Source organism: Dermacentor albipictus, chromosome 1 (assembly GCF_038994185.2).
Source record: "Dermacentor albipictus isolate Rhodes 1998 colony chromosome 1, USDA_Dalb.pri_finalv2, whole genome shotgun sequence".
NCBI lineage: Eukaryota > Metazoa > Arthropoda > Arachnida > Ixodida > Ixodidae > Dermacentor > Dermacentor albipictus.
Genome location: NC_091821.1, coordinates 257,557,179 through 257,582,555, shown reverse-complemented (window position 1 = coordinate 257,582,555; position 25,377 = coordinate 257,557,179). Strand labels below are relative to the sequence as shown.

General features: G+C 48.0%; 1 protein-coding gene and 1 long non-coding RNA gene across 2 annotated transcripts in view; one reads left to right on the top strand and one right to left on the bottom strand.

Annotated features, from left to right (window-relative positions):
• Window positions 1–11,132: 11,132 nt before the first annotated feature.
• LOC139056700 (uncharacterized) overlaps window positions 11,133–25,377 on the bottom strand; it is a 61,130-nt gene continuing 46,885 nt past the window's right edge. The window contains exon 3 of the long non-coding RNA XR_011512460.1: window positions 11,133–11,321. This is a non-coding gene — a long non-coding RNA (uncharacterized lncRNA). The remainder of the gene's footprint in view (window positions 11,322–25,377) is intronic.
• LOC139056685 (protein glass-like) overlaps window positions 17,026–25,377 on the top strand; it is a 38,947-nt gene continuing 30,595 nt past the window's right edge. Inside the window, exons 1-2 of the mRNA XM_070534727.1 lie at window positions 17,026–17,707; window positions 17,911–18,222. Of these exons, the coding sequence (XP_070390828.1) occupies window positions 18,113–18,222 (110 nt within the window). The 5' untranslated portion in view covers window positions 17,026–17,707; window positions 17,911–18,112. The remainder of the gene's footprint in view (window positions 17,708–17,910; window positions 18,223–25,377) is intronic.

The window sequence follows — 25,377 nt, the reverse complement described above, 5'->3', positions numbered from 1 at the left end:
CCGCACAAAAACGCACCGTTGGTAATAAAGTCGGTCCTTGGACGCTTCAAGTCATTCGCAGCTGAAAAAATAATAATAAAATAAGTCATACCATTACACGTTTAACATTCCAACAAAGAAGTCAGCAAACAAAGAAACAAAGCCAACCGTCTCCTTTTTCTCCCAGCTGCTTCTAGGGGTACGTATTAGCGGGCTTTGTGTCCGGGGGGGGGGGGGGGGGGTCGCCGCGAGATCCCTGGACGTACCGGTTTCACATTCATCCCTGCAAAGCATCTTGCCGCTATCTCGGCGTAGGCGCTGTGACATGCCGCGCCGAGTTGCTGATTGCTGTTAAGTTTGTGGCGACGGCGGTGAGTATAGACTCGCTCTGAAGGTCGCCGGGCCGGATGTCGCTTCCGAAAGAACAAAGCAGTCGCGGGCGCCGCTCGGAGATGTTAAAGTCGCGCCGACACGCTCGGCCTTTCCCGTCCCCGCCTTGAACAGCCAGCGTGTACAGCACAGCTCGGGAATCGACCCCACTGGTTTCCGTGCCGGCGTCGCCGAAGTGCTGCTGTAAGTTCTGTGCACTGCTGCTACCGGGGGCGGCCTCAAAATAAAGCCTCCCCTGGAAGCCTCAAGGCCGGAGAGCTTTGCGAAAAGCGCGCTCTCAGTTTGCGCGAGCATTCGCAGAACGGAACAGCCTGTGCATGCGCAAAAAAAAAAAAAAGGAGGAGAGGACAGACAGAGCGCTGTTTTTTCCACAAATGTTTCGCTCTGTTACAAAGTACAACGATTCCTCCGCGACTCGCGGCTGCGGCGGAATGCTACGACCACGAAAGCCAAACCTGGGCCGTCCAGCAGGTCCCGGCGGCTCTTGAAAGACAAAGGCCGAGCGAAACCGACGGAACGTTGCCCCTCAGGGCGACCGACCGCAGGAGCAACACGCGCTGGAGTTAAGTAGAGACCACCCGCTGAGAAGACGTCTGGGCCCGCGTCACGGCGCCATTTAGTCATGGTGTCGTTCTGCAGGTGACTACATGAAGTTGTCTCTCTCTCTCGCTCCGTTTCAAGCATAAAGATCGAAGATGAAGCGACTAGTCCACATCAGAATGCCTGCTTCGTGTATTTCAACAAATAAGCTAGTGTTCGGCTGCCACAGAATTATACCAGAACAGTAAATGAGCTTCATTATATATATATATATATATATATATATATATATATATATATATATATATATATATATATATATATATATATATATATATATATATATATCAGTAACGGGGAAGAAAATGACATACATCACCACTAAAATTGCAGCGTCACGTGCTGGATAAGTACATGACTAAATTGCGATGTAGTGAAAGCGAAGGCACGATGGCATTGTTTTCACCACTTTGATGGGTGGCGAAGGTTCCGAAAATTTTGCATTCGCGTTGCTCATGGAATGTGTTCGATCTCTTTCTGATGCGAGCGCTTTCTTTACACATCGTAGTAACTTTCCTGTATCTTTATTGCCTTGCTTTTCTCATACTGCATCTTTTCGTACTTAAAATCAGAGCGGAAAACGACGGCAAGACGAAGACACAGGACAGCGCTGTGTCCTTAAGTCGTGTTGTTTTCCGTGCTGCTTTCAATTAGACATCCATACTAACTAGCCCAACTTTCTACCTTTCTGTAATCACATCGTTTCCATGGCCGTGCGACACTGCTGGTTTTCATTGAAGAGTGAAACAGTTGGAACACTCGCCGCCTTTCCATTTGCTGTTTTCCTTCCTACCTACAACAAATGAACTTACTGCCAATTACTTCTACTACTACTACTACTACTACTACTACTACTACTACTACTACTACTACTACTACTACTGCTACTACTACTACTACTACTACTACTACTACTTTGTTGTAGTTGTCCTCCCTGCTTTTCGCTTATCGTTATCTCTCTCCTTCTCTACTACTACTACTTCTCTAAACGGGCGACAGCAAGTGCACAAAGTGGTATACGTAGTCATAGGGGTGTGCGAATAACGGAAACTTTCAAATAATGAGTGAACTTATGTACAATTTGTTTGGGCCTTCGAATGGAATAGTCGATATTGGTAGAAACGAATATTTCTCAAATAATTGTCGAAAATATTATATCGTTAGCTATGCGCGACCAAACATAAAATTGGTGCAAAATGTGTTAAATTTCGTTCCGGCAGCTATGTACCGTAGCAGACAAAAAAAAACTATATACAAGTTACATATATTCAAACACCATATACGTCGCCCAGGGAGCCACACTTTTCCAGTTAAGCCATTATATATCCTTCGCAGTCACCGGAGGGTCAACAGCCTGTTTGCTCTTAATGCTCCATCTGTGCGTTTAATATAGAACACTTCCTAACGCACAGTGTGATGACAGACGCTTACTAACTTTGTGAATATGCGAGGATGTGAATTTAGTTTTCTTATTCGTGAAAACGGGGGCTTTCTATTATTCGAAAACTATTTGAAATGTATTCGATTCGATTCGCTCATGGCACTGTTGAACTCGCACTCGATTCGGTCTCTGAAATTAATACTCGCATCGCCCATAGCGGTAGTCGCAAGCGGAGCTTGCTGGCGTGCGAAATACGCGACGTCGCTTGCCGGTGTTTATAGACCGTTTTTTCTTAGGCGCCGCCATATTGTGAACGCAGTGGCGCCGCCTATGAGCAGCGCCATACTGGCTTGGGTGAAAGCGGTCTTTTGCATGGCAGGTATACGCTCGGCGGCAGGTTCTGGCGTTTGTTTTCGCGGTCGTGCGGTCTGTTTAGTATGACGTGCGTCTTCTGCGTGGTAAACGGTTCTGTGAGACGTGCTGAAGTGGTTTAAGGCGTCATGGCCGGAATTTCTGCTGGCGTTGAGGTAGACAGAACACGCACGCGATGTGTGCGTGCATATTCGAGTATACATTCAGCCTCGGAGATTAATTGTGTATTTCTGAATGTTCCAGTCACTAATGTGACCTTATTGCAGTATTATCCTCTATTTCTAACCTGAGGAAACATACGCGACGATCGTAACAGCGTGATCGTGCGTACCGTTCTGCTACGATAGGAGCTGTGATGTTATCCTTTGGCAAGCGTTCAAACTGTTCGCTTCAGGTTACATTGCGTGACTACTTGGTTCGATGGGTGAGGTTTCCGCACCTGAAGAAAATAATTTTGGCAAGTCATAGCAGCATACCTTACAGTCTGAATTACGCTTGTCGAGCGTAATTACAAAGTAAGACTGTTTAGAACTGCGCGAGCGTCCTAAGCAGTGGTAAGTGCTGGATAAGTGATAGCAGCATACCTTACAGTCTGAATTACGCTTGTCGAGCGTAATTACAAAGTAAGACTGTTTAGAACTGCGCGAGCGTCCTAAGCAGTGGTAAGTGCTGGATTACATATATCTTTGTTCTATATATATATACTGCATGGTCCAAGCATACCACATCAGCGGTTATGTATTTATAAACGTTGTGCGGCGTGACTATGCGAGGCCCTATTGCGGCGTTAGCCAGTTTTCTCTTGCTTTTTCGAGAAAGAGGATGATAACCGAATTTCTTTTTCGGTGTGTTCGTTCCGTTCTCTACGACGCACTCACACGTATTACGAAAATGTTCTCCTCAAAAATAGGCATCGCATTCTTTTTATGCGATCCCTCATATATTATGGCTGTATGGAGCCCAAAAAGGCAATGCCGAAGCGCACAGCTTACATATGTACCGTGCTGGTTCACAAACCGCAGTGATCGCTGTGTTGAGCAGCGCCATCGGCCTCATGCAAGAAGGCTAGCGTAGACATATGGTAATTTGAAGCCTGCTAGACTTGAGATGCGCGAGAACGATGCCGGTGAATCACAAATATTTGATTGCGCCTGCCGCTTAGATGTTTCGTGGTTGCCTTAGGTTGGCCGTGCACGAGCATGCGCTCTTATGTTTGTTTTGCTCCCTACGCCAAGCGATCAGTTATTGAGCAGATTTACCATTTCATGCTGCTAATACAGAGACACCTGGTTTCTTTGTTGAATTAAAACCGATATAAGTAAAATAGTTCACAACACATACACACACCGCGACTGATAATGTGCGTACACCGCGGCATATAAAACGCGTCACATTTTTGCGCTCCCAAAAGATATTTCCGCCTACTGTAGTTACCGATGCACCGAAAGGCTTCCCTGACGACCTTATATGAACGGACACGGCGTAAATTTCACAAAGTAAGATCTAAAACATCTCGAAGTCGTTCCGCAGCACACGACAGCAACTTTCAAGCAGCGCCGCGCCGGATCGCCCAAGCCAGAGAGGAGGAAAGGCTCCCCGCGCGCCCTATCCTCCTCGCCCGATGAAACGGTCTATAGGAACGCGTGTGTTCCATATCGCTCACGTTTGCGATTCCGGAGGGTACAGTTGCTCACGCGCCACCGCGAATCTAGACAAGGGTGTACAATCAAGTTTTAGAACAGAAGTGAATCCAAACATTGTTCGGAGTTGAGCGACCATGCACGCAACAACACCAAACGCTATCCCCCCCCCCCCCCCGCCCCTCCTCTACCCACCTCGGCTTCCCGAAAGACGCAAACCCGGGTATTCGGCACGGAGAACGGCGTAAAACTTACCTCGTGAAATCATAAGGAATAAATAAATTGCAACCAAATGTCTATCCATTAAAATTATTTACCTTTGTGAACAAGACACAACGGCGACAAACTACGGAGAGCGCGAAATCAAGTGCTTACAAGAGCATTAACGACATAGTTGAAAACGGGATAATAACGTACATTAATAAATGTCGATAGGCAGTAAACGTCCGTGTGCAAGGAAGCCATTTTTAGCGAAATAAATGAGACATATAGGGCAGGAAATCATACAATGGCAAGACAGCTTGCCATGCCGTAAGTAAATAAATGGGGGAATTGCTAAGAGCAAAACAGAAATACCCGCCAACATTATAATGACACTTGTAAAGATGAGGGAACAAAACTAAAGACAATATGCATGCTTTGTGTGTCTTCAACAATCTGTATTCGTGGTTAAGGACGTATGTTTTACCTTAGCCAAAGTTCCTGCCGAGAGACTTTCTAGTGTAGGCCTGTCCTAATCAAATAAAGTCGAGCTTCTTTAGAACGAAGTGAACTGCATAACAAATGACTTCGTAGACCCCAAGCACTCCGTCACAAAGGCGTCCGACTGTAGAATGATATAGGGCGCGTTCCAATTTTGGCCAGCATTAGACACTTGGATAAACTTTGTAGCGTTCCAGGTACCACTCCTATCTGGCAAGGATCAGACGTTCCATCTCCTCCCCTACGCAACCAGCCAGCGCGATGGGCCGGTATGACGTGAGCTCTAGTGGTAACTTGCCAGGTTTGAGGAGTGCTACCAGACGGCTTGCCTTGCATTCTTGAGGAACGTTTCCATCCCGCCAGGATTAATTCATTGGATATATACAGCAACGCATGCATTTCGTGCTCGCTCTCGCAGATGTGACAAGATCCGGTACGATATGCTATCTGGCCCAGGCGACGACGACCGATTACATAAAGAGCCGCATCGAGCTCCTCGGTAGTGAAAGGCAGGTCTATGCGTGAATCTTGTGAATGTGGCATGATGCTATCCGTACCAAGGCAGGTCCATGCGTGAATCCTGCGAATACAGCATGATGCTATATCCGTACCAAGGGAGCCAACGTGTACATTGATTTACCTGCAATCTTCCTGCAGAAATATTCCGCTTCCTAACGGCGGGCAAAATTGTGTGAATCCTATAGACCACCGAAAACCTCTCTCTCACATATGGAGAACCGTGCGAGGCCTACGTGTACTTCCAGAACAATGCGTGACATTCAAAGCCCGGGCGCTTTTCCAATGCCGAGAGGACATCGAGATACCATCAGTAAGCATTCTCAGTGCAGAAAACACCATACTGCCAGGTTTCGCAAGAACGTCCTGTCAATACCGGCGATAAAATCTACGTCACGAAGCTGGAACCTTTGCGTCTGTTTGCTTCTGAAATTAAACGCAAAAAAATATTTCCAACAGTTGTTATAGGTTGGTAATCAACTATTAAAAAAAAGTCGAGATTTCTTGGTCAATATAGAAATAATAATGCAATGTAGAGCCAAACGATTGGAAGTCTCATTGTAGAAAGACGTAGCCGGGGCGGTAGCGGTAAGGGGCCGGGGCATCGCCACTGCGCTAAATCTGTTGAAAAACATGAGCACCCATATTTTGAAGGAAAGTAAAAAGAAGTGTAAAAGAAAGTGGCCCCGTGGAATGCAGACATCACCACGTGAGTGATGTAATCGAAGCGATAGTAATAACGCGTAAGTTTTAATGTTTCTGGGAGGCAATCAACTACAATGTCAATATAAATTCAATAATTAATACGCAATAATATGAACAGCAGTAAATATAGCGTTCTGTCGTATTGCTGCCGCTCTTCTGTTAGCACGACGGCAGGCATGCGCCTACGGCGGCTTAGGGCGCGCAAAGCTGGTCGCTGGGGTTCTAGACAGAGATAATGGGCACGCCTTGTAGTGTCTAATGGTAAAGCACACTAATGATGCAGTGTGAGTTGTGAGATTTTTATCAATAAACAGTAAAGCCCTAACCTTGGCTGCAAATTTTCCTTGGCCTGAGCGCATGCCTGTATTTTTTTACTACGTTTTTTCCCCCCAGGTTGTAGTTTTGCTGTTCGTTGGCACCTGGTTACCTGCTTATTGCCTGACTTTATGTAGCAGCAGCTGTACCGATTGCCATGGTTCGGAAAATGCATCGTGCGTTTTCTTTTTTTTTTCCTTTAATTTTTCTTCACCCATTTCCGAAACACGTTTTCTTTTCTTTTCTTTTCTTTTTTTTTTTCGTGACAGTTTTTTCTTTGGAGCTTGAGCCCGCAAACAATCGCAAGGCTTCAATACGTCATAACATCCACAGTTCCAAAATAGATCGATGGCTCGCTTGAAACAATTTGACACGGTTTCAGCAACCGTCATTTGACTTTATCGGCGAGCGTGAAATTGGCATATAGAAGCGTGACATCAATATTTAACCATAAAACTTTAGCATTATCGCATTACGTTAGTGGGACGCACGATAAATGAACACAGCAAAAAGGGCTGTCCAAACCGACACTACTTTCTACCAAGTACCATGGCTTTTGTAAGGTGCAACTGAGGTTCAATTGACCACTTGCAGAAGTACGACTGCGCATGCGCAAAAACCGGCCGCGGGGCGGCGCTTCGTGAGCGCCGTCTCCGTGGTTGGAAAGCAAACTGCGCTGCTCGGGCGTGACATGCCGGCCAACTGAGTCGCTTTCGGCTGCACGAGCTATTATTATGAAAATGGAAATAGTAACTTCTTCAGATTTCCGCCCGCGAAGGTTAATGTGGAGAAGTTTGCGGACGGCAGCGGTGAAGCGGTCGAACCCGGACGGCACGCCGTGGCAGCTAACACTGCATTCTAGGATCTGTGGCTTATGCAGGCAACTTCTATTCCCTTGTCATCTCCTGCCAGTTCTGCAACGCTGAACAGAAGGCCAGCGACGTGCTGGCAGGGCCCATTGAGGCTTTTAAATATAAAGAATGCAGTTTTCCTTCGCGCTCGTCACTGAGTGACCCTGAGTAGATGCGAGTACGATTAAGCGATTTGTGGAGAACGGCGCAAACAGATGCGGCCAGTCTATGTACGTCATGTCATTTGTGAGTCTGCGCTCGTCTTTTTTTTTCCGTACATGTCAGTTGTGTTGCGCTCTCTTCCAACATGACTTCGAACCCATTCGTCAAACTATCTGCCTTGATGAGTATTCGCGAGTGAGCGGGAGCGTACAGGCCTGCGGACGCACGCGCTGCCCATATTTAAGCTAATATAACATATAATAAAATAGGTTGGCGTAAGCTTTGAGACCTTAGCGCTCGCAAAAACAAACTGAATAACCTACCGCATGCGAAATTTGGGATACGGCTTCGTAAACCACAAGCATGCAACACAGCAGTTTGGCGAAACAGCACGAGATGAATATCAAATTTGCAAGCTAGAACGTGTACACCTGTTGTTCCATGCAACAACTAAGAGTTCGGGGAATGCGACAGGCATAAAGCACTCATCCGGCCACACATTCACAGTGCTCTCCGGCAATGTCGACAATGGCTTTTGTGAACCATGCTGTAACCACGTAGATGCCCGACTTCATGGATGGTGTGTACGTAGCTCCTATGAGGCCAAGTGGAAGGTCCACGGTGTTTACGTTAAGTTTTATGTGCTTAACTTTACCCTCTTTTTTTAAAGCCCATCGGCGGTGTGCTTGACAAACGCACGAAGTGTTGGCATGAAGATAACCCCACGCATTGTCGCTCATTATCCAGCGCTCTGAGAAGTCAGCTGTCCGTCCCATTTGCAAAAACGGCAAGAGAATGAAGTCCTCTTCAATCATATTTAAGGCAGGTCATATATGGCAAGTACCAAAGAACGTCGACGCTTTCACAAAACGTGAAAGAAGCTCTGCAAACACAACGTCGCCACTCGATGCCGCCGTACCAAAGCAAGGCTGGAGCCGGGATGTTTTCCAACCAAGCGGCGAGGCGCAAGCTTCCCGTTTTTCGCGCTAGGTGGCGCTCCGACTTCTGCAAGTGGTCAATTTCCTGTTTGGATAGCACAGTGTTCTGTAACACTCATCACTGAAGACAGTCATTAAAAAAAGCAAACGACAAAGCAGATAGAACTGCAAAGGCTCCAATAACGATAACAGACCTCCTTTTCTTTCTTTTTTTCTTTAGAAAGTGGCATAAATTAACAAGTAGCAACAGTGCAGCAACTTAGCCGAAACATTTGAAAATGCTCGAAGCAATCTGCGGGACGTACGCACTATACGTACTCGGGTTCAAGAGTGAAAGGGCTTATAAACTGAAGCTCGCATTGTTTTTTTGCGGATATGCTTCGGACACCACTCACCGGAGAGGACAATTGCATCCACCAGCCGCAAAAAAAAAAGGGGGGGGGGGGGTGGGAACAAAGGGGCGCCGCGAATAATCATTCCGCACAGGCTTCCAGCATCGGAGGTTAGCTGCGCGCATGCTGTAAGCGTGGAGTTGCTTTCATTTACCCCCGGTAAGAGCTGCGCACCGCTCGTGTTCTCCCCCCCCCCCCCCCCGTGCCTTCTTTCAATCTTTTTTCTTCGGGACTGCGTGACTAACCGGCACGAGTATGACGCCGTGTATCAAGTGGCGGTCCTTTCAGGTCCGCACCAACACGAGGAAAGAGAAAAGGCGCAGGTGTCGGTCGGATCTGTTTGTGCGCGCTTCGGCTTCGCAACGGGAAAGCGCGGCGAGTCGAGATAGGCGGAGTAGCGATAGACATCTCCATTAGCTTGTATCGGTCCGCCGAAGCAGGTGCGGCTCGCTGCCGCGGATTTTCAGCGCCGACGAGCACGCGGTTCCGAGCGGGCCGTGACCGCCGGGATCGAGTCTTCTGGTGGCGCCAAGCAACCCCCACCCCCCACCCCCCCCCCCCCATCCTCCACGTCCCCACTCTCACAGTGCTTTGCGAGGCACGAGCATAGGTCGCATTATCTCTTTCTACCCTCGCGGCAGAGGCTCCCTGCTTTCCCCTTCCTGAGTGCGCCACAAGTGGAGTCAGGGATGCCAAGCCTGGGGATCTTTCCCTGGATTTAGACATTTGAAAGTCTATTTGGGGAAACGAATAAATCAGTTGGCATCTATGGAAATGTCACACTTTTTACGACAAGATTTCCAGATTTTGCTGCTATTCGCCGAAGTTGTAGTTTTTCTGAGATGCTGCCCTGGCCTGCGCAGTCCGGCCTTCTAAAATAATATTACTGCACTCGCACGCAATCCGCGTTCTTCATTTCAGCCATACCCTAAACTCTGTCCACCATATATTTGAACATGCAATCTGTCCATTTAATTATAAAACTAAGAATTCTTATAGGCGACATAAGCATTAACATAGTATGCATTGCTGGCGATTATCGTCGATGCACTTTGGGATGTAATGTTTGCTTGCTGCGACGCCTCGTAGCGCTCCTCCTAGGACTGACGCACTCGTTCACGTTGCATTTGATACCGCGTGCCTTGCCTCAATATGCCAGGTGTTACTTATTTCACTGACCATCATTCTGTCTTTTCGCTGCACTAAAAAAAAAAAGAAACTATATAGTAGATATAGTCCCAAACGGGTAACAGAAGTGTTTGACGGCGACCTTTTCTCGCATTGTTGCTCAGTCTGAGAGAAGTGACGTGCTTAACCGTAGCGGGGCCATACGACATTCACAAACGCGCAAAAGAAAATTATCTAGAGCGTAAAAGGGGATTGGAGCACGCTTTTGTATTATGTGAAAGAGCCTTTCATTCTTACGAGAGTCATGGATGGGATGATGACCTCTGGAGTTGCATATCCGCGTGACGAAAACAGCTCGCACGAAGAGTAAATCGAGGCACTTTTAGCTGCCTTAAGTCTATCATGCGCCGTCCGCTACACTGAAGTACGGAAAGGAAAGCCGTTATTGTAATAAAAACATTACTGGCAGAAATAAAAATCTCAAAAGCTCGTAATTATTAAGTAAATTTATGAGCTGACGCATGCCATAGAGCCCCATTACTCAGACAGAATTAACATATTGCCAAATCGTGCTGACCTATAGCTATGACTCAACTCCTTGCCGTTGTCAGATGGAAAGGTCATGCGAAAGTACCTCCTCCGATCGCCAGGTTTCCCCTCCAGGATTCCTCCACCGATCGATCTATGGCACGAGTCTGCTTGCCTTCTCTCCGAACTTAGGATGCCGACTCGAGCACCTATTTGTTATCATAATGTGGCATCCGCTCTCATTCTAAGCACAGTCGGAGGAGAGAGAACAGAGATAAGGAGAAACAGGGATAGCGCACCAGGGAAAATCGGCTCGGCTGGTCCGCGCGAAGGAACATAGCACAGATAGAGGGGTAAACAAAAGTGGTGGGAGAGGGCGAAGGCATGTATAACACGGGCTAATGCATAATTGCAGGGCCGAGCAATACACAATTTTTCACGGGGTCACGTTGTCTATAGAAAAAAAAATAAAAAGGAAAGAAGGCAAGAAAGAAACGCAGCGGCGCTCTTAGAGCCTGCAGCGTGAAGGCGGTCGCGACTTAGCTCCTAAAACTCCTGCTTCAGCCAAACGCAAAACTTGGAACACGTAGTGCATAGCTGAGTGCAATGAAAGAAACGTGCCTCGTGTGCGTCTAGTCTTTCGTCCGGTTCAGGAGCGTCCGTATCTTTCATCACATCGTCTCTCGTCTGACAGCCGTGCGCTTGTCCAAGTAGACTCTTCCCTGTCATGGAGGGAGAAAGAAACAGGAAGGTGAATTAGGTAGCGCAATTGAAGCCAAGAAAAGTCGGTCCAACACGTGATCGCGTCGCGTAAAGTTTTCTGTGTGCCATCCACCGCCGCGATGGGCGTGCCCAGCGCACGCTCTTCCGCCAAAGACAACAGGCATGCGACGGCAACGTGCAGCTGGCCGCACACGCACGTTGCAGCGAAGACGATAAATGCGTTCGCTGTAATAAATTATTGAAGATGCACGAGCACATCGGGAGGGCGCAGAGGCGTTGGTAAAGCATCCCAACAAGAGCGCGTCGATTGAAACCTATATTGGCGGCGAGGAGTTACGGAGTCGCCATCTATCGGAAGCGCCTCGCTGGCGTAGTATGAGGGATCACGTGGCGCGCTCCTCATAGGTTTTGCTGTCAGCGCTCACTGAAAACACCACGCGCGAGCTCTCCCGGACATTTCTGTAAGTACTTTCGAAACGAGAGAAATTTCTTACTGTCTAAATAATAATCTTGGACAAACTGAAAGCACGCAATCACTTACAGACGCTATCTCTTTACCGAATACGTACAGTCAACGCCACTGCGCGCGGTCACCGCGATAGAGTCTCCCGAACCGGCTTCTTGCGTGTGAGGTAGGTAAACACTGAGAGCAAACTATGTGAAATATGTTCTCATAGTGTTTGTATAACTAAATGGAGCGTTTTAGAACGAAGCCTCAATGCAGCGATCGCGCAGATTCGCAGCGACCGACTGCGCGTCTGCTTGCTTGTCCGCGCACTGTTTCGCTTTCTCCGCGCGCACGTTTTCGCACCATGTCATGAGCTTTAGGCCGCAGAATATGAGCATTTGACAGTATACAAGCAACCATTGTTGCGTGGGCGCTATCAGAGCTGTTCAAAAATAATTTCATTGTAGAGACTTCGACGCCTACGGGGACTGTGATGTGCCGTCGCGACGATTCAATCTTTTTTTTTCTTCTGAATTCTTTGACCTTTCAATACTATTTCTCGAGTTGCGTCGCACTGCATGTTTATCGGTGCACTCAGTGTGCAATTTCCCTCTGCTCCTTTTTTGTAATCCAGTGCATTAATTCATAGCACAAACATGACCATATGCCATGCTTTTTTTTAAATGTGCTTCTTACCGCTGCCTTTCCACTCCACTGAACTTGCCAGTATCTATAGCATCGACAAGTTCATACACCAAACCGTCATGACATTAGTCGGGCAGCGGATTCGGGCGAGCGTCTCAGTGCGCGTTTTCAGAACATCGCAGACCGGGCGCCATAGCAGAAATCTTCCTCGCGTCTGTGCTTGCTGCATACCCAAGTTGCAGCCGATGACTGTTTGCCGGTTTTATGTTTCGCGAGCCAAGCTTCACGCAGTTTCTTGTCCTGCGGCTACGTGTGAATAAGGCTGACACCGGCCTACGTTACGTGCGTCCGGCCCTGCGGCACCGAGCAGTAGCCTACCATGTTGCGCGCCTTCAAAGGCACCCACTACCTATTGTAGTGCTTACAAGCGTTGTAAAGGAGACAATCGAAGCGGGAAAATTTCGCCACTAAATGGGGACCGCAGCGTTCGAGGGAATTTAAACTCGTTTTCAGCTCCCTTCGGCGCGCCCGAAGCAGCCGACGCGGCCACTATGTCCACGTGATCCCTCCTAGCACGTCACGCCGACGGTGGCGCCAGCTTTTCCAGTGGTGGAGCTCGAGGCCAATACCGGGAATCAAGTACACTGGCCCGAGCAGGTCTGTCGAGCAGGGTCACGTACGAAGGGGGGATGACTTCACGGAGAGTTGGCTTGCGAATGCTGGCTGCCGTGCCGTAATGCTCCCTCCTGGTTTATTTCCTTCCTCCGTGGTCCATGCTGCATGACGCGGCGCATGCGCTGCGCGCTTCTGTTGTTTCTCTCCTTCACTCCCATATCCTTCCCCCTGTTGGGTGTTGGCTGAGCCGCGCTCCCGCAAGGGTTGCAGAAGATAGTGCCAGCCTTTCCTCCTTTCCCTACAAGAACCGCCTCTCTCTCTCTCTGGCTGACTATTACATCAGCTGTGTAAGCCCAGCGCTCGCCTCGTGTACTTCTTCGACGTGTTACGCTTGTTGTTTTCGTTTTCGTCGTGCACCCGACAGGTTCACCAAGAAGCTTTAACGCCAGACACTTGCACAGCGCGAGGGAGGCAGCAATTACCTGCACACACTAGACCACGACACTCAACAAGAGCGCATTCGTCCGAAGGGCTATACAGACTTGCATTTATTAAAAGCGCGTGTAAACTCATTAGAATAGCAACAAATATCGTGCATCAGATATACTTGTTTCCCTCAGGAAATTCGCTAAATATAGTTCATCGGAATCCGCTTAACACAAACGCTGGACGAATATAATATATTGATGCCCGTCGACGTGATATTACGTCTAATTATCCTGTATACCGATACGGCGCTAATAGGATTCGGAGAATACACGAAACGATGTACAGGTACAGACGTCGTTATTTTACTTTCCTTCTTTTTTATGTTACCGCATTTCTTGGGCTGACGAAAGCTTTTGGTATACCACAAACTAACTAGTCTTCTTTATTGTTCTACGCGTACCGTACGGCATCTGAGGTAAATGTACTATTTCTCAGAATACCAGCTTTCGCCTATCTATTAATTTATATCTCTGTATGTGGGGTAATGCTTACACTAATGCGGATACGTGCAATTATCCTTAAGGCAGCTATGTTACAGGTAATTCAAGTTCGAAAGTTTCACTTTGAATCGAAAGTTTACGGCACCCCTCAATACCTCAATCTGGGGTCATTGCCTTTTATGTTACGTATGAATGCCTTGTTTAATTCTCTTCACAATTCTAAATACATCCCAGACGCAGATAACATCACAATATTATCATCTAATCATTATTTGCACAATAGCGGCGAAACTCTGTAAGGATCTTGCTAAAGATGGCACACGGTGTCGTTAGAGCTGGCAAAATACTACTGCCGGAAAAATGCCTTCATGACTATCGGTGGACACCAAAGATTGGATCTCTATACGAGACATTGCCTCGGTGTGAAATAATCACGCATGTCCAACTCTCGATGCATCCGCGTTTCTTGAAGCCTCGCTCGAGATTTGACAAATGCATTAAATGTCCAAAATCTCCTTAGGAGTCATTGCACCATTTTCTCGTGTGCGAGTTCCGAGTTAAGTATACCAGTCGTTGACTACCAGTCATACAACTTTCGTTCAACATCTTGGTGCCTACCTGTCTGGAATTCAGCATTTGCAAGATCCAAGTACTTCGCCTAATTACTTTCCGTCAAGTAAATATCCGTCTGGGCGTTGGCGGTAACATGCGAGTCTTATGACAGAACGTCCGTTTGACCTGTTTATATTAACCTCGACATCCTTTCGTACCTCCCGTAAGACCTGCTTTAATGCGCGTGAAGAAGGAATGAACTTCACTCTACTTGAGGGCAATATTGCACTTAAATCCCAGTTTTTGCACCTACGTCTCTTCCAATACCCACAACTAATCAAAATTTCGCAGGAGGTTCTCCCGACAGTTTTACCTTGGGACCTCCTCTTTGTTTCACTTCTAGCTTGCACATTTACGCGCTTTTATGCAAAAAAAAAAAGCTCGTCTGACCATCCGGCCGCGAACTCCGCAGAGCAGGTCACCGCCTCGAGTCACAGAGGTGAACAACGTGACTACCGAGAGACTTTAGCGCAGTCAAAACTCGCGAAGACGCAGCAGAGGCGAGTTCGGAGGAGCGCCGGCAATAATAATATTCCAGCCCCACCGCACGGTCCCGATAGAGCACCGGTCACGCGCCCAGTGACAACTTATGACAAAGGCGGGCAGGACGGCCTCGGCGCCTTCCCGCCGCGGTCCGTGCGGTTCGTGAAGACGGGAGGTCGCGCACCGGTCGTGCTTTCCGCGCCGTCTCCGCGAGAATGAGCGTGAAGGTAGGCCGCCCTTGGCCCCCCCAGAGAGCGACCTAATCGGCGTCGCTCGTGGGGCGCTAATAGGCGACCCGCACGACAGGAGCTCTCTCTGCTTGTCGCGCCAGCGCCACTGATCGCCGCTGGGTCGTAAACGGTCGCGCTCGAAGAACGCGTGCGGTGACCGCGAGTGGCCGGCAGCGGTTGGTCGTCAGCCAGCCGAGGAGGAGCGCTGCGGTTGACGGCAGCCTGCGCGCGCGCCGAGTCAGCAGGGTCTGTTCGGCTGAGAAAGCTGAATGAATTTGCACCCACGCCGGTCGGATTTTCATAGTTTCGGAATCGGGGGCCGAATCGACGAAGATTGGTGTTCGTAATTGCTGTTGGCCATTGGCCGGGCGCATTCTCCGATAATATGTGCAGTATCATTATTGGCTTGAATATGCTCTCGCGAACAATTTTAGCGTAATATCTTTTTGTGAATACGCGCTCAGGACCTCTATTAAAAAGTTCTTACGTAGGTTCTTAGAAAAAAGAAAGCCAAGAGCTTAGAGAAATTGTATCAACTGCGTATTAGCGGTTGTCGTGTGTACTTACAACCAGTATAGTTTCATCACAAAATATAAATAATCGCTCTTATTTGGTCAGCTTTTTAACTATTGCTGCTCTCCCTCTCTCGTCTGGATGAGTTCCGACGTAGAAAGTTATCGGGTCATATTTACCAAACGGGCAAATTACTGTAGCAGTCATCGCCTTCCATCATTCTCACGGTATTCACTCTTTCCTTCCTCCAAACAGAATAGAAAGCAATCTTCTCCTCTTTCGCACTGTCGAACGCCTCATCGCTTCGTCAGCGCTCGGCCACTATCATGCATTTGCGCCGTTGTGCGACAAGAGCCGGATGCCCGGAGGCCTACAACCGGCGCAACGCCCCGTCACTTCGCCGCGACCACAGCCGAGCGTGTTCACCCTTTGCGCGCTTGAGCGCAGCACAATAGCGGTCGCGCAAGCGCCCCATCACGTGTTCTTTTATTATTATTATTTTTTTCAGTCTTTCGCAGGATCTTTCATTTGTCTCGGCACAAATGACCAGGCAAACTTTACCATGCCAAAAATGTTCGAATACGAGGTTATTTGAGGCGCTCCGTAACTTTGTAATTGATGTGTTAGAGATTCAAGGAATAAGGAAAAAGTTAAGTAATAGTTAGGTAATAAAGGCAATAAAGTTAAGGTTGGGTAATAATAATAAATGTTAGGTAATAAAGTTAAGTAATTAATATTTAGTCATGTAAAAATGCTAGTTATAAGTACCCACGACTATCGCGAAGATGCAGCTGGTACGATTTCTCTAGAGCGTCCCTTTATTTCTCTTTCTTTCTCTTTATCTTTAAATCTTGGTCCAAGTTAGCTTGGACACGGCCGGTATAGGCAGTCATATAGTTGGGTATTCCATCGCTGTGAATCTGTTTTTCCTCGTCTTTGAACTGCTCGTGATATTCGTATATGTGAGATTCTTTTCACAGCCGCCATTCCAGCCACTCATTTAGTTTCACAAGGCTGAGTTCTCAAAGTGACAGCGTAATCGCCTTTGGAAATATTAGAATACCGAACTGATTGACACTGTGGAGGAACTAAATGCTGTACTCTATATGACCAACACCTAAGTGTCGATAAGTGTTTACATCTTAATCTTCTCCGTAGAGTCCTAAACCAATGGCGATAAACATGCAAGCAGCAGAACAACGAATGTGAGAAAAAAAAAAAACTGCGATTCACGCATGTCTCGGCGAATATTTCGGCAAGGCACATTTCATTCAAACGCTTGTCTTTCGGCTGAATGGTCCGTACTACCGAGGATGCGCGTAGCCCGCGAAAATCTCGAGCGGCCGACAGCGCGTAGGCGCCCTGCAGGAAGCGCACAGGGGCATTCCAGCGTCGTGGCTCCCGCGGCGGCGGCGACGACGTCACGCCGCTTTACGCCACGTTTGGGGACTCACGCAATCCCGATTAGCCCGTGGCGCGTTTCCTCGTCCGGGTAATGGTTCCGGCGACACCGCGGGACACTGGTCCCCGGCGTCGCTGCTGCTGCCGGCGGCCAGCTGCAGAGCGGTGCGCCACCACCCGACACGACGACGGCCGCTGCGCGAGGGACCAGGGGTGCGGACACCGACGGGAGGAGCCAGGCGGCGGCCGCCGGCGCACGTGCGCCCGGCCCGCGGGGATCGGGTTTCGCTGACGCCCAGGTAGCGGGGGGCCCGCGAGGCTGAAACAAAGCGGAGCTGCCTCCGCGCATCTGCACGGCCGGGAGGACCAGGCGGACGGTCGCTCGGCGGACGCTCCTCGGTGGCCACCGAAGTGCGCCACGCCGACACCTTCGGTGCGACGGACGCTCGAGCGGCCCGGAGAGACGATGCGCCGGCGTGCACCCGTTGCCGCAAGACGGCTGGAATAAGGTATGGGATCCGCTGTCTTCTAGCTTAACGCACTCGTGCAGCCTGCTGTTTTGTGTCTGTGCGAGTGGTAGCGAGCTCTCGTCGTCGGCACCGAAGCCTGCCTTCGGCTCGCGCTCTGTCCGCGGGCGGCGTCGGGGCCGGGGGCGGGGGCTCGGGTTGCGGGCGGCGTATAGCGAGCTCGCTCTTTGTGCACCCCCGCGCAGCCGTGGCCGTCCAAAAGGAATCCCCAGCGAGTGCCGAAGCCCCGCCGCGACCGGAGGAAGCCACATCACTGCCTCCTGCGCCCGGCCGGGGCTTCTCGGCGCAATCGTGCGCTCGCGGCCACGAGCGCTGCACGTGCCCTAAGGATTCGGAACCCCGAGGTTCTGGTTCCAGAATCCTTAGAGGATTCTGGAAGCCCTCCCTATGGAGTTCTGGGACGACGACGAGGCGTGGAAGTGCTCACAGTCGGACTTGGCCGACCTTGTCAACGCCGAGCCGGACCCCCTGGCCGGCTTGCTCTGCCATTCACCCAGGTGAGAGACGGTGGCGCGCCTCCGGACCCGCGCCTTCGCCACGTGCACCGCGACATGGCTGCATGCACATGCGCCAAGGCGCGGTGGTCGTCGCGCTGCAGCAGTGCGTGTCGCCGCGAGCCGCAGTCGTGCACCGCCCGACAACGTCCACCCACGGGCACGAAACCCCCGCGCAGAGTGGCGCCATACCCAAGGAATACACAGCGAGCTGCTTCGAGCCGCCCTGCGCGCGACCGTTGCAGTCGCGCGTTATTCTTTGGTGTGATCGCGCAATAACCCAGCTGTGCTATGTACCTAACCACAGTTTAACACTGGTAGGTTTTCGACGTGGGGACAACTGTAATGGCGCTATGACCACTGTCTCTGACTTCGCATTCCATCGTGTTGGTCGCACGTACCCCATGTGAACGCACAGCCTTTTGCTAAAAAAAAAAATACGTGCGAACAGGCATTCGTTGCGCTGAGGACGGTTGCTATCCTGCGGCGATTTTCTGTGCTTGCATTCTGTGTGAAGAATACAAAATAATCACGATCACGCTCAAGTGTATCGGCTAATTTTAAGGGGTCAAGTGAACAAATTAGATGGGTTATCTACTCTCGTATTGTCTACTAAGACGAAGCAAGTTCTTGTTCTCTGCGGTGCTTAGTTGGCGCTTCAGTCTCTGAGATACAGCGCAATGACCATGACTATACATACATGAATACAAGAACTCGCATTCGTGCACCCTCACGAACGTAAAACGCACACATGCCCTGACAGAAAAGTGAGAATCAAGAGTTGCAAGTGCCGCCCTCGGTTTCTCACGATTAAGTGTGCCAAATTCACGTGTTTTCTATAGCCTAAACTGTGAAATTTTGATGTTCGTACGCTTGTGTCTTTACGACCTTTGTGTTTTGCATTTGTCTTTCTCGCGTGGAAGTTCGGCGAGAGCCAAGCCGAAGCATCGTTGGGGAGTTTCACCGCGTGAAATTGGGCGTCCCTCTAAGTATTTCCTTTAACTGAAGAAACTGATGCTAATGCGCTCGGGTGAAATTAAAAAGCGGTGTTCCATTGGTCTGCTCTTACAAACTATTGCCAGATCTTTATCATGCCTTGTTTTCTCGCGCGATTGGTGAATGTGTTGCTCTCGCTAATTTAATAAGCTGAAGGCGACCGAGTACGTTTCCCTTACAAAAACGTACTTTGAGTTTCATTTTACTGCGCACCAAGTTCATTTTGAGTCCATAGAAAATTAATTCAACGAAATTGCTAATGAGTACGCTCAGTAGAGATTTAATTGCCTGAAAATAAGAAAGCGTCAGTTGACTGGCAGTCGATACGCATTTAATTGACTAAAGTAAAGAAAACGTCAATTGGCTCACACTCGATAGACATTTACTCGACTTTAGTTAAGAAAGCGTCAAATGAGACACACTCAATACGCATTTAATTACTGAACACTCGCAAAATTTGAAAATCGGAAGGCATTCATTATAATAAGATATTATATTAACAGGGTTGTGGTGCTGTTGAGTTGTCTATTAGGTTGCCATAAACATACAAGAGTAAACATACAAGCAATGTAGAGTAAGGCGTTTTACCCAACGTTTGACTAAGCATGAGACATTTCACGAGCCTTCCAAAGCAGCGAAAACGCCCAAACGTGTAAAAAAAGAAAAAAAAATACCACGTGACGACGAAAACCGTTGTATACAAATTATCCAAGCGCTTCGTTACTGTTAACACTTTGCTAACCTTGTGAGAAAACTGTTGTCTTGCCCTGCACTCGCCATAAAAAGAAAACTTATTTTTCTGGTCTGCCGTTTTCTTCTTTTTTTTCTATTTTCTTTGTTTACCTATACATATCCGAGACGTCTGCCCTTGTCTCCAGTGCGGCTGAGATATAACATCAATCCGAAAGGGAAGAGGAGAGGTGGGGGTGGAATCGGCGGAAAGGCTTCGAGTCTAAAATTATTAAACCTTTTTCTTTCTGCGTAACATAACATTGCTTTTTCCTTCTTGCATCTGCGTTTGCTGTGCATGCTGTTCCCTCATGAAATATCCCTTGCTTCCCCCTGTCTTGCCAAAGTACAAATGACCTGAGTCAATGTTACTAGATACGCACCTCATCTAGTAGCGTTGGGCTTGAGTCGCATTTATTTCGCACGGCACTACGAGAGGCTGAGAACGACAATTCCTCATTGATGTGACCATTCGTTCTTATACAGCATCGAGCGCTATAGCTGGCAAATGAACAGCGGTTGAAAGGGACGTGTCTGTCACGTGTTTCCTCGACCCTTATGTGGCCGAAGTATTCTTCCGGGGAAATTCCACTGATGTGATGCTACAGTTGGAGCTGGTTCATGCGCATTTCATGCTATCTTTTATGCTGCGTAAATGCCTGGAAACTTAAAAAGCAGCATGCGAGTGCATTACTATTGACGGATACATGGTGCATCCAATAGAATAAACGCCATGGATGCACCATGTTTTACATGGTGCATCCATAGATCCGTAGATCTTATAACCGTAGATCTTATAACTGCATCTTGCACCGTGGTCTTAATTTTTTTTTGTTTTCTTTGAACAGCTTGGCTAACGGTAGCTGGGACACACGCTGTACTGCCTACGTCAGTGCACACTGTTTCATGTATAATTTGACTCAATGGCCCTGAGCCGAAGGAAACAGCGTGCACAGTGGGCAGCACTGCTAGAAACTCGGATACGTGAAAATTCTGAGGCACTCGAAACGGAAACTTGGCAAGAAAACGCAAACCACTGTTGTTACTTACCATGGCAACGTTATAGAAGCACGAGCGCAGTATTTCTGTTCTTAGAGAAAATTCACTTTAGCAATGGAACCGTATGCAAATCACAACGAGCGCAGTGCGAGAATGGAGCAGCCTTCATCAAGGGCAGCCGGTTTTGGAACCGTTTTTCAGGTGTGCGCTCGACTTCGCACACACACACATATATATATATATATATATATATATATATATATATATATATATATATATATATATATATATATATATATATATATATATATATATATATATATATATATATGTGTGTGTGTGTGTGTGTGTGTGTGTGTGTGTGTGTGTGTGTGTGTGTGTGTGTGCGTGTGTGTGTGTGTGTGTGTGTGGATACCTTGCACATGGTCGCGAGCAGTTAATCATGTTTCTACGTAGGAAGACACCGACGAAAAGCTATTTACAAGTATATTTACAAGGCAATATGGCGCAGTTGGCCAAGAGGCAACAGCCCGCGCTAGCTTCCAATCGTCGTCGTCGTCTTCCTACTGCTCGGCTCTTCATCATTGGGAATACTATCCCGTAGCAATATCAAAGTTCTATAGGCCTATACTCCAAGTTCACTTCCCGCGTAGTTTTCCTCCATTCTTAGCCTGAGCTATACTTCATAGGGATTGGGCTGGCTGGAGATTCGTGGCGTATGACTGCAGCGTTCTCGCGTCCATTTGCTTTCATGTCAGCCTGTTTATATCTTCCAACTTGCGTCACTAAACTTGGGCGTCACTATTTGTACACCGTAAGCACGATGACGTCATAGCAGGATTGCACCGGTCTTGCGATAGAATCAGCACTCAATCCTCCACGCTCGTGAGCAATCTACACGCGTCTGCGCCTTGACAGCACAAACTCCTAATTTTATCTTCATGCTCGATGGGCATTAGCGTTACCCACATATGCTCAACCATACAGAGACGCCAATTGGCGTTCTTGCTTTGAACTGGCAGCTTCGACCGACGAGCACACGCCTTCCCTTTCTGTTCCCGATCCCCTTCCATGTTAAGGAGAGTGTAACATGCATAACGCTATACGTATACGCCGGCAGAATTCTCTGCATTTTAATCGCGAGATTTCTCTCTCTCTTAACAAAAACGGTTGTAAAAAAAGTTAGTATCCACGGCAGTTACTACCTCCCATGGACATTCATTAACTTTTTACTGCTTATTTATTAACATAAGTGATCCCCGCAAGTGCACGCAGGCTAAGTTAATGAAGCCTACAGTACTCTTAAGCAAAATTACACCCTTTGGCCTTTGGGGTGTATGTATATTTGCCACACAACGATAATCGTCATCTGTCTTGTCCGCATTTCCTTTCTTTAACGCTGCGAGCCCGCTACTTCCAAGTTACGGAGGCATGCGCGTTATAAGCATGACAGAGCATTCTCGACAGGAAAGTAGCGAGGGCAGCGTTTTCAAGAAAGGCAACGCAAGCAAGACATGTGACGATTATTGTTGTGCGGCAAATATACACCCGAAAGGGTGCACATTTGTTCAAGAGCGCACCTCGTCCTGGTCTTTGTGTATTACGCCTTGTTGTGACAGTTTTATACAATATATAGATAAGCACTTTAACAGTTATGTGCTACGTCGTCGCGCACGCATGTGTAGACAGTACAATACAGAAATTTAGGTACATAACTAGACCCGTATTCAGAAAACGTTCTTACGCTAAAAGCGTTCATGTCAGCCAATAGTGATGTAGGACATACTATTAATGAAAGCGATCAGCCAATGAAAAACAGCACTTACGAACAAAAAGCTTTGTGAATTCGGGCCCTGATTATCTATCCTATCATACATGGGCGCTCACCGGTACTAATGCTCCGCCAAGCTAGGTATACCGCTATAAATACCCCTGAAATCGGTCATAAATTACATGTCGCGTAGTCACTTTGTTGTTCTGTACGTGTGCTGTTCTTGTTTACCATTTGTTCATGACTTTCTGTACATACAGTTACTCGAAGTTGTATCACGATATGTGTACCATAACGAATGAATGGGACAAAAATAATATAAGCTACGTGGTTCTCGTTTTCATTCGCTTACCCTGTTACGCTTTTACAATGGCAACGACCGAATATGACATTGGAAATGGCTCTGATAACCAAACAGTCCCCGTTATATTAAATTTGAAATTAAAATTCAGTTGTGCTGGTTAGCGGTTTCTTCGTTTCGTGTTTGGCAAGTGAGTACGTTAGTAACGGTCACTACCTTTTTTAGTTAATAAATCTACTACCACTTGTGTTACGGCCACTATACCGTTACTAACCTGAAGTAAACTACAACCATCTTTTTTTAAGAGTACGTTATGGAATATCCAACGACAGCTTTCTTATTAACGGCCATTTCAGCTAATGTAGAGATATTTCAGTCGTGTTTTCGTATCAGCGAACACGTACTGCGCATGTATAAGACAACAAAATTCTCGCGGAATTTCTAACGTTTCGCCCCCTCACACGACGGTCCTCCTCGCGCCCCAGGGCAGCCTATTCTAGAAAGCATGCTCATTTTTGCGCAGCCACTGTTGCAGCATATACAGTGCATGGGAAGTCACGAGGATGCACCCACGTCGGCAAATTGTTCACAAACCGCACGTCCGCCCAGTCTGCTTCCCATGTCAGTGCGCCACGACTTCGGGGTCATCGTGCAATCCGATTCGCCATTCTTTTTTACGCCCGCACTTTGTTCCTAATGGCGACGGGCGCTCGGTTTCATGAATCACTCTGTCCGCTGCCATCTTGTTCTCGCGTCTCCATCCATCCTCTCGTTTACAGCAGTCTAAGAGCGCGTGTGTTTGCTTCCCCCGCGGATCCATTGAAGGCATTATTGCGGCACAGCCCAAGGCAGCCCGGTCGCTGAATCCCCACCAAGACGGCCCTCGGTGAGAAAGGGAACCGCGGGCGCCCTCCATTCAAGCCGCTTCGATCGGCCAGGTCGAGTCACCGCGGATTCAGGGGCGGGGCTTCTGCGCCGGGGGCGGTGCAACCTGATCGGTACATGCCTGCTGGACTGAGAGCCAAGCCCTTGCTGGATAAGCGCGCTGTTTTAATTACGAGCCACCGCGGAGATACACGGGGTGCTTGTGAGGCCTGCACGAGGGCCGCCGACCGATTTACGTGCTGTTATATCGTTGTGCCTCGCAGTAACCACTCGGCTCCAGCGTCGCGAAAGGCTCGCGTCCGAACCGATGCTACTTAACGAGAGCTCAACCGAACGTGCATACGCGCTTCTCGAAAACTGATGCCTCTTTCATTTGTTTAGCGCGCTCAACTTTCGCCAGCCGAAAATGCACGAAACGACGGCATTCGCGTCAAACCAAGAATTTAGGCAGGGTTAGCGAGAGAAATTGAGTTTGAATGAAATGGGAACCAGCCACGTATTCAATGTGTACGCGAAATAAGTCGCGACACATTTGTGTACGGGACTTACTTTTGCTATTTCTGTGGAGTTGTGGAAAGGAATACACCGCAAACTATGGGCTTCAAGGGTAAATTGAACATTCTGCTTACCAAAAGCGCATTTATTTTACTCTTGGGTGAAATCTATCGCTACTGACGACCGGTATGGTGAAGGCAATAAGCGTGTTTGACGGGACGTTTGACGTGGGGCGTTTCCGTAGCAATTGTGAAACATATATTCTAGGGGTGTGCGAATATTCGAAATTTCGAATACGAATCGAATATTTTCTTTAGTCGAAGCGTATTCGGTTCGAGAAATGCATATTCGTAAATTCCCGAATATTTGAGGACGGCCGAATAATGGTCGAAACAGCGAATATTCGGACAGACTGTGAATAATTTAGCAATTAACGAATTATATGCTTGCTCCACATTCTCCTAAAAACATCTTTATTCACTCAGAACTTCACATGATCCGCTCATTATCTGTATGCTCTGCATCAAGATGGCAAATTGGGCCAGTTTGTTGGGATTCATAGTAAGGTTCGTTACAGCGCAACACAAAACAGGGACAAAAGAAGGTACAAAACGACGACACAGCGTTACAGCACTGTGATCTTAAGTGCTGTAACGAACCTTACAATGAATGTGTACGCTCTGTTCCAGTCTATCTGCATCAGGCCCGTGAGACATGATCAGTTTGAGTTTTTTTTTACCAAGCTATATTCCAGGGCTCTTTCATAACTATATTGATGTACTTTCGGACTTTGTAAGTATGCGCAATAAAACATGCACCTGGAAAATGTTACCAGGACAAATGTTGTCACAGTGCACAGAGAGCCATTACTTTCTGAACATGTTGAGCAGTGAATTTTCCTTCGCGATAATCTGTAAGAAGCGTTTACCTGACAGAGTATTACCTGACATTACCTGAGTGCATTGCCTATAATGAGTGCCTC